At 43.0% G+C, this 14,914-nt stretch overlaps 1 protein-coding gene across 1 annotated transcript in view; it reads left to right on the forward strand.

Annotated features, from left to right (window-relative positions):
• LOC122810494 (neuron navigator 2-like) overlaps positions 1-14,914 on the forward strand; it is a 2,968,645-nt gene that overhangs the window by 1,381,970 nt on the left and 1,571,761 nt on the right. The window contains exon 17 of the mRNA XM_044082075.1: positions 13,339-13,477. Coding sequence (XP_043938010.1) covers positions 13,339-13,477 — 139 coding nt within the window. The remainder of the gene's footprint in view (positions 1-13,338; positions 13,478-14,914) is intronic.

Consider the following 14,914-nt stretch of genomic DNA (forward strand, 5'->3'; position numbering starts at 1 on the left):
TGTTTGGTCCTCCTGTGGAGTCTGTCTTAAAGAAAATGGAAGACAAGGCTAAGTCTATGCAGACTGTTAAAGATTTTTTGCAGGTGCAGCCCCCTAAGTTTAGCAGAAATTGGCCTACTAAGGGATGGGCTTACCCTTCTTCTGATTTACAGTCTAGGGGCAGATCTAGACGTGGTAGGGGCAGAGCTCAGGGTTCTTTCAGGCCTAGAACGTGGAGTTCCCCTGCACAATCTACAAGTGAGGGCAGGGGCCAGTCCTTTCGTAAACAGGCCCAATGACCTGCATCTTCAGCTGCCAGATCCCTCCTGTCTGGCAGCTCCTTTGGGAGGAAAGTTAGCACTTTTCAAGCAAAACTGGCTTTTAGTCACCCAGGATAAATGGGTATTGGACATTATAAACCGAGGCTACAAGTTTTATTTCCACACATTGCCTCCTTTCAAAGGCATGCAGACGTTCCTCCTCAGCAAAGAGTAGAGGCTCACAAACAGATTTCTTTACTTCTTCAAATGGGCGCTATACAGCAGGTCCCTATGTCAGAAGTGAGCCTAGGATTTTATTCTCGCCTGTTTCTTGTACCAAAGAAAGGAAACACTTGGAGACCAATTTTGGATTTATCTATCCTCAACACATACCTGGACATTCCAAAATTCAAAATGTTGACGTTGCAACAACTTCTGCCTCTGTTGGGCAAAGATCACTGGATGGTAACGCTGGATCTCAGAGAGGCTTATCTTCATGTTCCTATCAGACCCAGTTGCAGGAGATTCCTGCGTTTTCGGGCTGGGGCTTTACATTATCAGTTCTCTGCATTGCCCTTTGGCTTATCTACTGCGCCCAGGGTGTTCACAAAGGTTCTGGCTCCGGTGATAGCCTTCTTAAGGTTAAGAGGAATACAAATTTATCCTTATTTGGACGATTGCCTGATTCTTGCTCAGGACGAAAACAAGCTTCTTCACCATCTACAGTATGTTATGGCAGTGTTAAGGTGCCTAGGGTATTCTGTGAACGAAACAAAGTCCAGTCTAGTACCCTCTCAGGAAATGTGCTTTCTGGGTGTGAGACTGAATACAGCTTCCCAGATGGCTTTTTTGACCCCGGACAAGCAAAGGAACCTTACACTTTACTTCCAGCAATTGTCTCTACGGTCCAGGCTGACTGCAAGGACAGTCCTTCAAGCCTTGGGGTTCATGGCATCTTGTATTCTGGTGCTTCCCAATGCCAAACTGCATATGAGGAAGCTACAATGGTATCTCAAAAATGTATGGATACAACACTGCCACGATCTGGACACTGTCATTCAAATAATACCTTGCATTCAAAAGGAATTTTTGTGGTGGGCTCAGGAATGTCACCTAAACAAGGGACTCTCTGTGACCCGACCAGAGGCGAGTCAGATCTTAACGACAGATGCCTCGGACAAGGCTTGGGGAGCACACCTCAATGGAAAGTGGGTTCAAGACACGTGGCCTGCCAGACTTCAACATTTACATATCAACTTGAAGGAGATGTTAGCAGTCCAATTTGCATTGATGGCTTTCAAGGATTTACTTCACCCGGGACAAGTGTTGATTCAAACAGACAACACAACTGTCATGTGGTACATCAACAAGCAAGGGGGAACCCATTCATACCCTCTTTGCAGACAAGCTATGATTCTGTGGGAGACTGCTCTCAGTTTGCACCTCACTCTTCAGGCAAGGTTTCTGCCAGGAGCACAGAACTCCTTAGCAGATGTTTTGAGCAGACAGATGGTGGATCCCCACGAGTGGAAGTTGGATCCTCATGTATTTCGACAGTTGACAGTGATATGGGGGACTCCAGACATAGATCTGTTCGCTTCTCCACTAAATTTCCAGTTGCCAAAGTTTTGCACGAAGATGTTTCATCCCACAGCTTGGAAAGTGGATGCTCTATCATTCAGTTGGAGCAATCTTCACGTCTATGCCTTTCCTCCTCTGCCTCTCCTTCCCAAGGTGCTCTTGAAGGTCAGACAAGACAAGCCCTCCATGATTCTAATAGCTCCAGATTGGCCTCGACAGCACTGGTACCCTCTGCTGAGGAGTTTAGTACGGGAGCCTCCTTGGCCTTTGCCTTCAATTCCACACCTTTTGTCTCAGGCGGGCAATCATTTCCTCAATGTCAGGATTCAGTCCCTGCATCTAACAGCCTGGCATATTCTGTTCTAGAACCTGGAGGGTCGAAGCTTCCTCAACAAGTTTTGAATGTTATTTTGGAGGCCATAAGGCCTAGTACAAGGAAAGTTTATGCTGATAAATGGAGGAGATTTTTTATTTGGAGCACAACAAATAGCTTTGATGTTTCCAGGCCTAATTTGAGTGTTTCTATTCAATATCTTACAGAATTATTAGACAAAGGTTTGTCTTTCTCCTCTGTAAAAGTTCATGCTGCAGCCATTTCTGCTCACTATGACTGTGACCCACCATTATTCTCTCATCCTTTGTTTAAACAATTCCTTAGAGGGGCAAAGAACATAAGACCCCCACGTAGAGCTCCTACTCCTTCCTGGGATCTCAATTTTGTGTTGGAAAAACTTACTTTACCTCCTTTTGAACCTGCAGCTACGTCTGAGTTAAAGTTTTTGTCTTGGAAGACTGCTTTTTTGTTGGCCATTACGTCTGCTAGAAGGGTATCTGAATTACAGGCTCTAATGACAGTTGAGCCCTTCCTGATTTTTCATAAGGATAGGGTATCTCTGCGTACTAACCCTACTTTTATGCCTAAAGTGGTTTCAAATGTGGCCTTGAACCAATCTATTCATTTGCCTACTTTTTATGCTGATCCCCAAAATAAAGGGGAGAAAATTTTGCACACTTTGGATATTCACAGGCAGTTGCGTTATTATTTGAGCAGGACTAAAAGTTTCAGACAGTCTCAACAGTTATTTGTTTCTTTTGCTTTGAGCTCTCAGGGGAAACCTGTTTCTAAACAAACTATTTCTAAGTGGATTGGCCATTGTATTGCTTTTTGTTATTCTCATCATGGTAAGGAGATTCCGGCTGGAATCAGATCTCATTCCACTAGGGCTACTGCCACTTCTGCTGCTTTTTTGAGGGGGGTAGCTGCCAAAGATATTTTGGAAGCAGCTACTTGGAGTTCAGTGCACACTTTTTCTAAACATTACCATCTCCCTCTTTATTCCAAGTCCAGGGCTGGATTTGCCACTGCAGTCTTGCAGGGCTTATTAGCAGCTCCCAATGCTTTATGATTTTGCCAACCTCCCTTTACTTTTGCTTTGGGATTCTACCCACAGGTTATGACTGCAGCAATGTGAGATGAAGAACATAGTACAGTTTTGTACCTACCATAAATGTAGATGTTCGAAGATCCACATTGCTGCAGTCCAATTTACCCTCCCTCCTTCCCCTCCGTAGTTTGGAGTGGTTGTTTGGTTTGGGTTGTAGATATTGTTTGTACATGGGTTTTGGAGGTTTTTCTATTTTAGGCTGTGGCCTTTCTTTTTAGGGCCTTCTGACATCTGGGGCAAGAAAAGACTGAGGATATGACGTCGGTCATGCGCTTTAATGCCAGGACGCACTGACGTCAGATCTGAGCGCCCATGACCGACGCCAGCCTAATACTTTGGTATTCGGGCCGACCGAGGACAGCGGACTACCCACAGGTTATGACTGCAGCAATGTGGATCTTCGAACATCTACATTTATGGTAGGTACAAAACTGTACTTTTCAGAGCAGGCTATCAACACTTTCTTTTCTCTGTGCTGTCCTTTGGCTTATCTACTGCTCCCAGAGTAGTCACCAAATGCTTGGCCCCGGCCATAGTATTCTGCAGACAGACGTATACAGATTTACCCTTACCTGGACGACTGCCTCATTCGGGCAGAGTGCAAAGAAAAGCTATTCCAGGACCATCTTTTTGTCAAATCACTCCTAACTTCCCCAGGGTTCACCATCAATGAGAAGAAATCCAAAACAAAACCCCACCAGGAAGATCATTGCTAGACACAGCATCCCAGATGGCCTTCCTATCCTCACAAAAGAGCTTCCTGGCTCTCTACTTTACCCAGCTGGCTTCCAGAAGTTACCTCACTGCGATGAAATTCCTGCACACCCTGGGATACATGGCATCTTGCATTCTTCTCATTCCTCTGGCCAGGCTTCACATGAGAACCTTCAGTGGTATTTAAAGAACCTTTGATGATAAATAATAAAGATAATTTATGTAAGAGATGTAATGTAGAAATTAATGCTGACTGGGCTCATATGTTCTATGACTGTATAAAATTGAAAGAATACTGGAAGTCAATTAATGAATTTTTGCAGGCTCTTTTTACAGATAATTTCATTATTTCTAAATCTCTTATATTATTCAACACACCTGTACCTCAAAGTGTTAAAAAGGTTAAGCTTCCCTTGTTATGGTCTATTCTAGCAGTGGCCAGGAAAATAATAACTAGAAATTGGATTTCAGATACACCTCCTTCGTTCAATGAATTTAAAAATGTTATTAATATAGTGTGCCATATGGAAATAAACACAATTAGGACAAGAACAACTAGAAAAACATCTTATTTTATTGTATGGGATAATTTACAAAATTTGTTAAAAAAATTCTAATTTCAATAGCACGGTATTTTAGTTTAATTAATTGATCTGATTGTAGTGGATGTCTTTGTAAATACTTTAGTTGTTTTGTTGAATATTATAATAATACCTATTTTTAATTACTTGTATAAAATTGTTATGATATTTCTCTTATATGTTAAAACAATAAACCTGTTTTGAAAAAAAAAAGAACCTTTCATGCCAGCACTTTCTGTCTCTAGAGATCTCTCTCCCTCTGATTCCATGTATATAAGTGCCGAGTTTCTCTGGTGGGCAAAGACCTGTGCCAGGAGCAATGGTCTCCACTTCATCCTCTGCCCTTCCTGCGAGACAATCACCACCGGAGCCTCAGACATTGCTTTGGGATGCCCTGTAACTTCACTTGCACCTCAATCAGAAAGAAATGATGGCAGTACAAAAGGCTCTGACATCCTTCAAACCCCATCGCAGGCCAGGGATTCTTATAAAATCAGACACCACAGTAATGTGGTACATCAACAAACTGGGAGGACCCAATCTTACCCCCTGTGCAGGTTAGCCATGAGCCTCTGGCTTACAGCCACCTCCATGGGTCTACACCTAATTGCCCAATACCTACCAGGGGTCAACAACGCTCTGGCAGACCACCTAAGCAGAAACTTACCTGACCCCCACGAATGGCAGCTCCACAGGGAAATCTTTCTGCAAATCACCCGGGAATAGCGGACTCTGGAAGTGGATCTCTTTGCCTCGCACCTCAACCACCAGCCGCAAAAGTTCTGTACCAGGGAGTATCACCTCCTAATGTGGAAGGTAGATGCCTTGACCTTACCCTGGAACTCCCTCTTTGTGTACGCCTTCCCTCCCCTGCCCCTTATTTCAAAGGTACTGATCAAAATAAAGGAGGAGAGAGCAAAGGCCATCCTCATTGCTCCAGATTGGCCCAGATATCATTGGTACCCCTTACTGCGCAGCCTGGCCTTACAGCCACCCAAGCAGCTTCCCCTGATCTCAGACCTTTTGACTCAGGTGAGGGGGAAGATACTGCACCCAGACTTACAGACTCTCCATCTTTCAGCGTGGCTTATATCTTAAAAGCTAGCAAGGAGTCCCTGTTAAGCAAACAGGTCCTAGACATCATCACAGAGGCCAGAAGGCCCAGCACCAGAAAATCATACGCAGAGAAATGGAAAATATTCTGCTCCTGGAACCAGTCCAAAGGGACCAGCACCTTCCATCCCTCTAATCTTGGATTACCTGGCTGAGTTGCTCAATAGTGGTGTCTCTTTCTCCTCTATTAAAATCCATGCCTCAGCCATTTCTGCCGATTTAAGATTCAGAACCACCCCTCTTCTCTCATCCTTTGATTTAAGGAATTCCTCAGAGGGGCTTCTAATATCAGACCTCCCAGAAGGCCTCTCACGCCACCTTGAGACCTGAAATATGTTCTAGAAAAACTAACCTTACCTCCTTTCGAACCTGCTGCTTCTGCAGAATTAAAATACCTCTCCTGGAAGACTGCATTCCTACTAGCTATCACCTCAGCCAGAACGGCATCAGACCTTCAGGCTCTCATGGCTGTTGAGCCCTTCATCATTTTCCATGCGGACAGGGTATCCCTGAGGACTAACCCCTCCTTTTATGCCCAGGGTGGTATCTGATGTGACCCTCAACCAGGCCATACAGCTACCCACCTTCTTTCCCAAGCCTCAAAACAAGGGGGAAAGAACTCTACACTCTCACTAGATGTGCACAGACAACTCCGATACTATCTGGACCATACTTAACCATTCAGAAAAACTATCCAATGACTTGTCAGCTTTGCCCCTGGGGAAGGGGGGAAACTCATTTCCAAATGGATATCATACTGTATCCATTTCTGCTACAGACTACATGCGGAAATCCCCCCAAGTCTAGCTGTACCCATTCCACTAGGGCAGCCTCCACTTCCACTGCCTTCTTCAGAGGAGTCCCCATCAGGGACATCTTGGAAGCTGCCACCTGGACCTCTGTCCATACCTTTACAAAGCATTATCACCTACCTCTTTTTTTTCCAAGTCTAGGGCAGGGTTTGCCTCTGCAGTTCTGCAGGGCCTGCTGACCCATGCCTAACATATCCTGCACCCCTCTCCTCAGCTTTGGGAATCCTCCCACAGGTGATGACTGCAACAGTGAAACACAAAGAACATAGTACAGTTGTGTACACTTACCGTAAATGTAGATGTTTGAGTGTATTCACTGTTGCAGTCTTGGTTACCCTCCCTCCATCCCCCTTACTACTTTTGGCTATACCTCGTTTTTGTTGGAGGTATAACCTTGTATATTTATAGATTTAATTGCTTCCCATTAGGGGGGCACCTCTATCCCCCATATAGCATCTTCCCCTAGGGGGACATAAGCTTCCCATGGTGGCTTTTTGCCACCAGGAATACTTTTCTTTATCTGCTTGTGCTTCTGACAGGTTAGGGCTAGAAAAACTAATGTAATGATGTCGGCTGCTGTGCTTTATAGCACTGATGACCTGATGTCAGACTACAGGCGACTGCAGCCGATGCAAAAAATATTGACTCTGGTGTTCGGGCCAACCGAGGGCTAGCACAGCAGGGATAACCCACAGATGATGACTGCAACAGTGAGTACACTAACATCTACATTTATGGTAAGTGTACACAACTGTACTTTCTACATTGATCAGTAGTGGCTATGCTTTGTGATTTTTGATTGGCTTATATACCACAATTACAGCTAATTGGCTTTGTGGTATACGAGCCAGTCAAGTAACTATTCTTGAGGCAACGGGAGCCAATGAGGAGGCACAGAATGTGGCCAGTCATGTGCTACTGCTAGATTTTGGCCCATTGTCCTTCTCTGGTGTAGCTGCTGTAAGCTCCTCCTGCAGTATGTCCCTGTCAGGTCGGACAGTTCTTGATGGGTTGCATCCTTAAGGTTTTAGGATGGGAAAGGGTGGGGCAGGAATGACTTGGAGTCGCATGCTTTCTTCTTCTACCATATAGGGAAAAAGAAATGAAAGCTGAGAAGCTGCAGATTTTGACTGTTGCACAGAAGCCATTTTTATAGCTCACTCAGCTCTGAGGTTTTCAGGTGATTTGTTATTTTTGGAAAGAGTGTGCTAAGTCTCTTTGTGAAAGACGCATTCATATAGTTCAAGTAATGCTGTCCAGAGGCACCGTTAAGGGAGGGGAAGAATTGCTTACCTGGCTGTTCTTGTTTTGTTTGGTGAATCTAAGATGGTAGGCATTTAATGTTGGGGATTCCAGGTTGTAAAACTTTGAGGGTTGTACCTCTGGAGAAGAACTGTATCTCTTTACATGTTCTTTCAGCTGTTATGGTCCCATGTCAGTAAACTGCTGCTGTTTCACCAATTTTGGCAAATGAATTATAGGAAGGATGTTTTATAACTGACTAATGCATTGTTGGAGTTCAATTGGAAAAACATTGTTTTCTTGTAGATTTTCTGATTTTTTTTTTCTGTTATTGACTGCTTTTAAACTGCAGTTGTGTTTGTACTTTACCCTTTGTGATGTGGAGTAGATATTACAGACTGCCTCGTAATTAGCATCCAAGCTTAGTATGTTTGAGCTGGAATAGCTTGGAGTGGACTTCTTATGGTTGGGGTCAGGGACGGGTAGGGATAGTTTAGGATAGTGTTAAGGGCTAGAATGGGAGGAGGTAGTCCATGGGGAGAGCTGAGAACAGGGCATATCCTACAAGGATCAACATGTTTCACAGCTGAGATCCCCACGACAGTGTACATCAACTTTTTCCCATACTAGCTAACTACCTGGATGCAACTGGTGTAGTTGGAAACATTTTGCCCTCTTGTTGTACCAACTATACCACAATATTCAGCAACTGATCAGTCACTTCTTTTCTCGAGTGTTATGTACCATCTTGCATCCAGATTGTTTAACTTGTCTTTCTCCACTACTGAATCCACTTCTATAGACTTGCTCCTTGTTTTTAATGAATACTCTTCTCCTTATAACCTACTTGAGGATTTTTTTAATATTGGTATTCAGTTAATTGTCTGTTGTAATGTCTGCTTATTTGTAATGTGTTATTTATTTTCATCTGCTGTGGAGCATTTCTCCCCGGGCCTCCGCTGAAAAAGGGCCATTGGCCCAGTCAGACTTTCCAGTAAACAAACGTAAAATAAATAAATAACCTGGGCATCAAAAGTCATAGCACTGAAGGTTTTAGGGGTGGGGGCAGTGAGGAGCGGAGGGTTAGAAAAATGAGCAGTTTTATTTTTTCATAATTATTTTTTTAGTAGACTGGATGCCATGTGGTTAATAATTAAGAATCTTAGTGCATTTAATACTGCATGTATTCTTAAATAAGTTTAATGTTGTGAAGATGACCAGACTAGGATGAATGGGTTAAATTGGATAGCAGAGGTTATAGTTCTATGTCTGACTTCCCAACAGGAAGTTACTTCAGATATTGTGTTATTGGTTTGAAGAAACAATTCTAGTGTTTTTTCTAACTGGGTAGCCCACACTCGGGACAAGTGTCCTTTTTCAGGAGCAACCTGGAGCACTGTCTGCTTAATTAACTTGCCTAGGGTAGCACAGTAGACAAATGGTGGCTACTGTAGACAAATGTTGGCTACTAGAAACGAACCTTGGATTTCAGGCAATGGCTTGTTATCAACTCATAGTCTTAATTCTGTGCACTGTCTGATACTTTTTATTTCATATTAATCTTGCTCATTGATTTAATTTTCATAGTTTTTGGCTTTAGGTAAGAGAGGTATTTTCATACAAAACTTTTTTTTTCTCTCTCCAGTCAGTACCAACATCACTCGATATATGACTGTGTTTGCCTTATCAGTTCCAACCTTTCTGTATCTGATTACATTTGTGCTGTTTATCTCCTCTGTTTTACATGATTACGTGTCACTGCAGTGTACTGTGAAGCCTTTATATATAGAGTTGTGTTTTACTTCTGAAATCTCCCTATGTGCTGTTTTTTCTGTCTTTGTACAGTGCACTGACAACTTTCTGTGTCCAGTTACACTTGCATGACCTGTTCTGTGTGTTTGCATATAGTCTGATCTCCTTTGACCTAAATAACTGTGCATTTATTGTTGCTGTTCATTCATGTTATTAGCATGCTACCATGAAATCTTCCTTTGTACCCATAGTTTGGGCTGTTCCTCATAAAATCCATAGTTTTCTGACAAATCCTGAGGATTTCAGTCACTTGAGTGAGTTTACAGACTAACCATGATGACATAGAAGACTAACACAGGCCTTTACTGCCAAGCATATTACAGCCCCCAGAGTATATTTAAGTAATTGACAAGTTGAGCAGATTCTGGACCAAGAGTTTAGATATGGAAGGTTTGATCCGAGAGTCGTTGTACAGTGCTGGAACTCCTCTTCAGAGCATAACTGTGTGTGTGTCTTTCGGCTTTTCCCGGTTAGGGGTCGCCACAGCGGAACTCCGGTCCGCTAATGATTGGCAGTAGAGTTTTACATGCTGGCTTGCCGGGCCTAACGCACAACCTTCAACGAAGGAACGCCCATTCACGCATGTCGTCACACAGTAGACGCTTTAACTGAGAATCGAACGGCCAACGTCTAACTGTGAGGCGACAACGCTACCGCAGCACCACCACCGCAGCTCTTCAGAGCATAACTACTGGGTAGAAAAGTTGTGCTGTTGAACCCCTGCACAAGTATGGGCAGTGAATGCCTTCACAAAAGATTTATTCTTTTACCCCCCCCCCCCTTCTCAATGGTCCCGATAAAAAGAAGAAAAAAGCGGGCCGGATTATTCTGGTAGCCCTATCCAGTGGCCTAGACAGCTGTGGTTCTAAGTACTGGACTGAAACACAGAAGTCCTTCTCTCACAGTTTTGCATAGTCAAGACACAGGAGGTGGGGTTGTTCAGGCTTCCCTCACCTGGTCATCCTCAGGATAGCAAGTTGGGTGTTCGCAGCATGATACCCTAAGGAGACCATATGAATATAGAGAAATTCCTCATTCTTCAATAGATGAGGAATTTCAGTATTAAAAAAATGTCTGTTTCTGTAAGTGGAAGGAATTCTGTTCCTAGCATACAATGTAAGTTATTACATAAGTAGAAGGCTGTGAACTCATGGTGTTGCAATTCTTGGCTGAACTTCTCCAAAGTGGTTTATTTTCACTTCGTTTACAGCACATCTGTTTTATCCTTGCATAGTGTCTTCCTTTAGGCACCCCCCAGAACAGCAAAGTTGTTTCTAAGAGAGATACAACATCTTCAACCACCTACAAAACTAGAGTTACAATTATGGGAGCTGAATTTCGATGTAGTAAAGTTACACCTTTCCTGTTGTGAACTTGCTGCTACTGCAGAAATCAAATTCGTATCCTTGAAGGCCGTTTATAGTAGCGGTCACTGCACAAAGAAGGATCTCCGAACTCCATAGCCTCATGACAAAGTCCTGTACCACTTTCAGTAGTGTAGGGGTAGCCCTACGGCTGAATCCTTCCTTTGTATCTAAACCAAGCTTTGTGTATCAGACAGTATTCTTCCCCCAATCCTCAGAACATCTGGGAAGGGATACTATGTGTGTCAGGTACGCACAGGCAGTTCACTTAATAATGTCCAGAAATAAGGCAGTCCTAGTAACTGTGTCTTAAGGACAGCAGACCTGTTTCCAAAGAAAGCTAATCGGTGTCTGCTGTACCATGGCAGCAGCCTTCAGAATTGTCCCTGATCAGACTACCTGTGTGGGGGGGGAGCTGTCTGGACACTTGCCTTTTATAGCATATGTAGACTTAGGGGGGGGGGGTGTTGGGTGCAGATGCTGAAGAGATGGAGGTGGACGGTACAGGTATGGGTTAGAAGGCTGTAAGGGTTGGATTGTACCTCTCCCTGCATGTGCTGGATAACTGCTTTAGTGATCTTCTGTTAAGTCACACAGCAGCAGTGATCTCTGGGATGATCTTGGTACAGTTAGTTGTGTGGGCTTACTTGCCATAACAGTAGTAGTTTAGACGCAGAGACTGCTGCTGTAGTGTGCCCTACTTTCTTCCCAAAGGGCATCTTCACTGACGGTCACCAGAGAATAGCATATCACTGCATGTATAATAAAGCAAAGGAAAACAGGAGGGGGCATCCTTCTGAGCACCTTTCTCCAATATGATATAGAAGTAGTGAGTACATGAACATAGGCTGAAAAACCCTCCCTAAAATCATTCACCTTAACTAAGGACTGGGGACAAAGCTACAGCTTATACGTGTATGGCACACTCCATGGTAACCTTTTCAGACAACAGAACTGAAAGTGATGCGGGCTGCTTCCACTTTAGGTATGTGACAGACTGACAGACTAATGTCCTGGGAAAGAAAGGTGGTCAGTCTTTCTAAGGGGATAGAGCAAAAGGGCTGCCTGTGGCTATTTTCCATAAATTAAGATTCTTTTGCCCCTTCAGTACTTATTTTATATCTGTTGTTATGATGAGTGTATTCACACGGCTGATCTTTGCTAATCTACTGGTTCCTGGCCAAGGCTGCACCTTTGTTTCATCTATTTCTGGAGGCCTTGAAGGAAAAAATGTATCAGGCCTGTGGAAAGGGACCACCAAATATAGAGTCAAGGAGCTGAGGGTTTTTTTTTTTTTTTTTTTTTTTTGTAGAGGTCAGAATTGATGAGGGAACAGATAACTGTATTGGGGCGATTTGAAAAGGTTACCCTGTCCAGAAAGTTTAGGAGAAGGTTCATATGCAACTGATTGATTATATATCCCAGCTGCTCATGGGATCTAAGAAGGTACATTTTCAAAGAGTAGTGTGTATCTGAAAAATCATCTACCAGAAGATATAGGAAGATTCTTCAGAGGAAATCTATAGAAATATTCAAGATAGCTCAGAATAGATGGAGAAAGGGGAAATGGATAGGAGGTAGAATCTTTAAATGCACTGAAATAGCTGACTTAAGTAGGCGGTCTCCTTGTTCTGACATGCAATGTAGTGTTTTGGATACACAGAGAGTCGGCATGCTGTATCTTTGGCCTTGTTAATTCTTCATTTGTGGAAATTAGATTTGTATGTTTGTAGTACCTTGTAAGAGTTCCATGGTGCATTGCACAGCAAAGGTTAAAGTACACGTTTTGGCTGCAGGTAAGGACCTTTTGGCCTTTCTGCTGTGCCGATTTTCTTTTCTGCTGGGTAAGATGTAGCCCATACTTAAGTAATACTGTAATCCTCTGTAATAAGAGTTATTGCATGGATGTCCCATACATCTCTCAACTCTCAGTTCGAAGATGGTCTTGTGAAGGGAGTAATGTCACCACGTGGTAGGAGCAACCTTCTCAACAGTTGTACAAGCCTCAGTAAAAGTATAATTGTTTTTATGATTTACTGTTGGTGGCTAAAAATTGGTTATTTATGTATTTATTTATTTATTTCAAATAGCTAGCATACTGTTAGGAAAATAAATACTAAAGCGACCAGTTGAATGATTCTATATTTAGCGGAGTTTGCGTTTAATATCTTGGGTGCATCCATTCATCCAACATTGTTCAGAGATAAGGTAACAATCGCTGATGAAGAGGGAAGAATCCTGGTGCCATGACTGAATGTCTGCTACTAATCGCTGAAAAGCAAAACATTTTTAAGAGGCTTCAGTGTTGGAGATGGCAAAGAATTTGACTTCGTATTACTTTGTGATTCAGTTGCAAATTGCAAACTTTATTCAAGTTTTAGCATATGGTATATTGAGTAATGGAATACTGCAAAATATTTTTTTCATTTCTTTAGTTGGGATGACAGCAGCTCTGTCAGCAGTGGAATTAGTGATACCATAGACAACCTTAGTACTGATGACATCAATACAAGTTCATCCGTCAGCTCGTATGCTAACACTCCCGCATCTGCACGCAAGAATAGTCACAGACAGGTAAGTGCCCTTTTTTTAATACAGAGCCTAGAGGAATGAGTTGTACATATCGAGAATGTATTATGCTGCCATAGCCATACTGAAAGTGCACACACAATGAAACTGCACTCATTGATTGTAAGGAGAATATTTTCACAAGACTGTAAAAGTAGCCGACTCCAAATCCCGCTCCAGACAAGTGACAAGTGGAGTACCTCAGAGTCCAGTCCTGGGACCGCTCTTGTTTGGCATCTTCTTCTCTGAAGTACAAGCCAACACTAAGGGACTCTGGCTAACAAATTTCACAGATAACTGCAAACTAGGAGCCATTATTGAATCCCCAAATTATGTGGATATTCTGCAAAAGGGCTTTAACAGAAAAAGATGCTTGATGCCAGAGCCATGGGCTCAAGCTTAATGCCATGAAATGTATAGTTATCCCCTTTGGGAAAAACTATGTACCCATGAATTATCACATAGGTGGCAGTACACTAAACACCAAAAGTGGGATGAGAGACTTAGGGACGCAGGTGGACAGGGGTCTCACCTTCGATAACCACATCGCCACAACAGTCAGGAAATCCTATGTGGCACACCTCATCACTAAGGGCTTTTCATCCAGAAAAAAGGAGGTCATTGTCCCACTGTACTCATCCCTCATTAGACCCATTGTAGAGTACAACGCCCCATTTGGTATATACCTCACAAGACATCTGCAACAGCTGGAAAGGCCACAGAAATACCTCACTAAAAGAATCACAGGCCTAAAGCAGATGCCCTATACTAACCATCTAAAAAAAAAACGCCAGCTATACTCTATCATCTACTCAGAGGTGGTCTTTGCTTCACATACAAGGCCATGTCAAACCCTGAGCTGTTGGACATGCTCCACTTAAAGAAATCCCAATCTCTCAGAGCCGCATGCTCCAGGGATCTAAACCTTGTCATCACAATGAACAAAACCTGCTGGAGGGATAGGTTCCTGACCCAGAGACTCCCCATTCTGGAATAGACTGCCCATGTATGTCAAGCAGAGTGCCTCTTTGGCCCTCTTCAAAAGGAACCTTGACGATTGGATGGGAGATTGGGGATCACGTCAGTCTCCCTGCTAGATAGGGGTCCAGGGAAGTAAATAGTGTGGGAAGAAATAGCCAAGGAATTGTTATGGCTAGGCTTTTATAGGCCTTAGGGCCGATAGCCTAGTATCAACCTATGAACTACTGTTACCAGTATCACAGCAGCTCCTAGCGGACTTGAGAGTGGTCAAGTTTCTGAAATGTAACAAAGTCTTGAAAGATAAAAACATTCAGTTGGTTTTAAAGTGCAGACGTATACGCTTTACCTTCTGAGACTGTTTCCCTCTGAATTAGCAAGAAGTTGTGAAAGCACATAGACGCATGTATACATAAAAAAAAAATATATATATATATATATATATATATATATATAATATAATTT

This window comes from Protopterus annectens, chromosome 9.part0 (assembly GCF_019279795.1).
Source record: "Protopterus annectens isolate FY-2018-M chromosome 9.part0, PAN1.0, whole genome shotgun sequence".
NCBI classification, from domain to species: Eukaryota; Metazoa; Chordata; order Ceratodontiformes; family Protopteridae; genus Protopterus; species Protopterus annectens.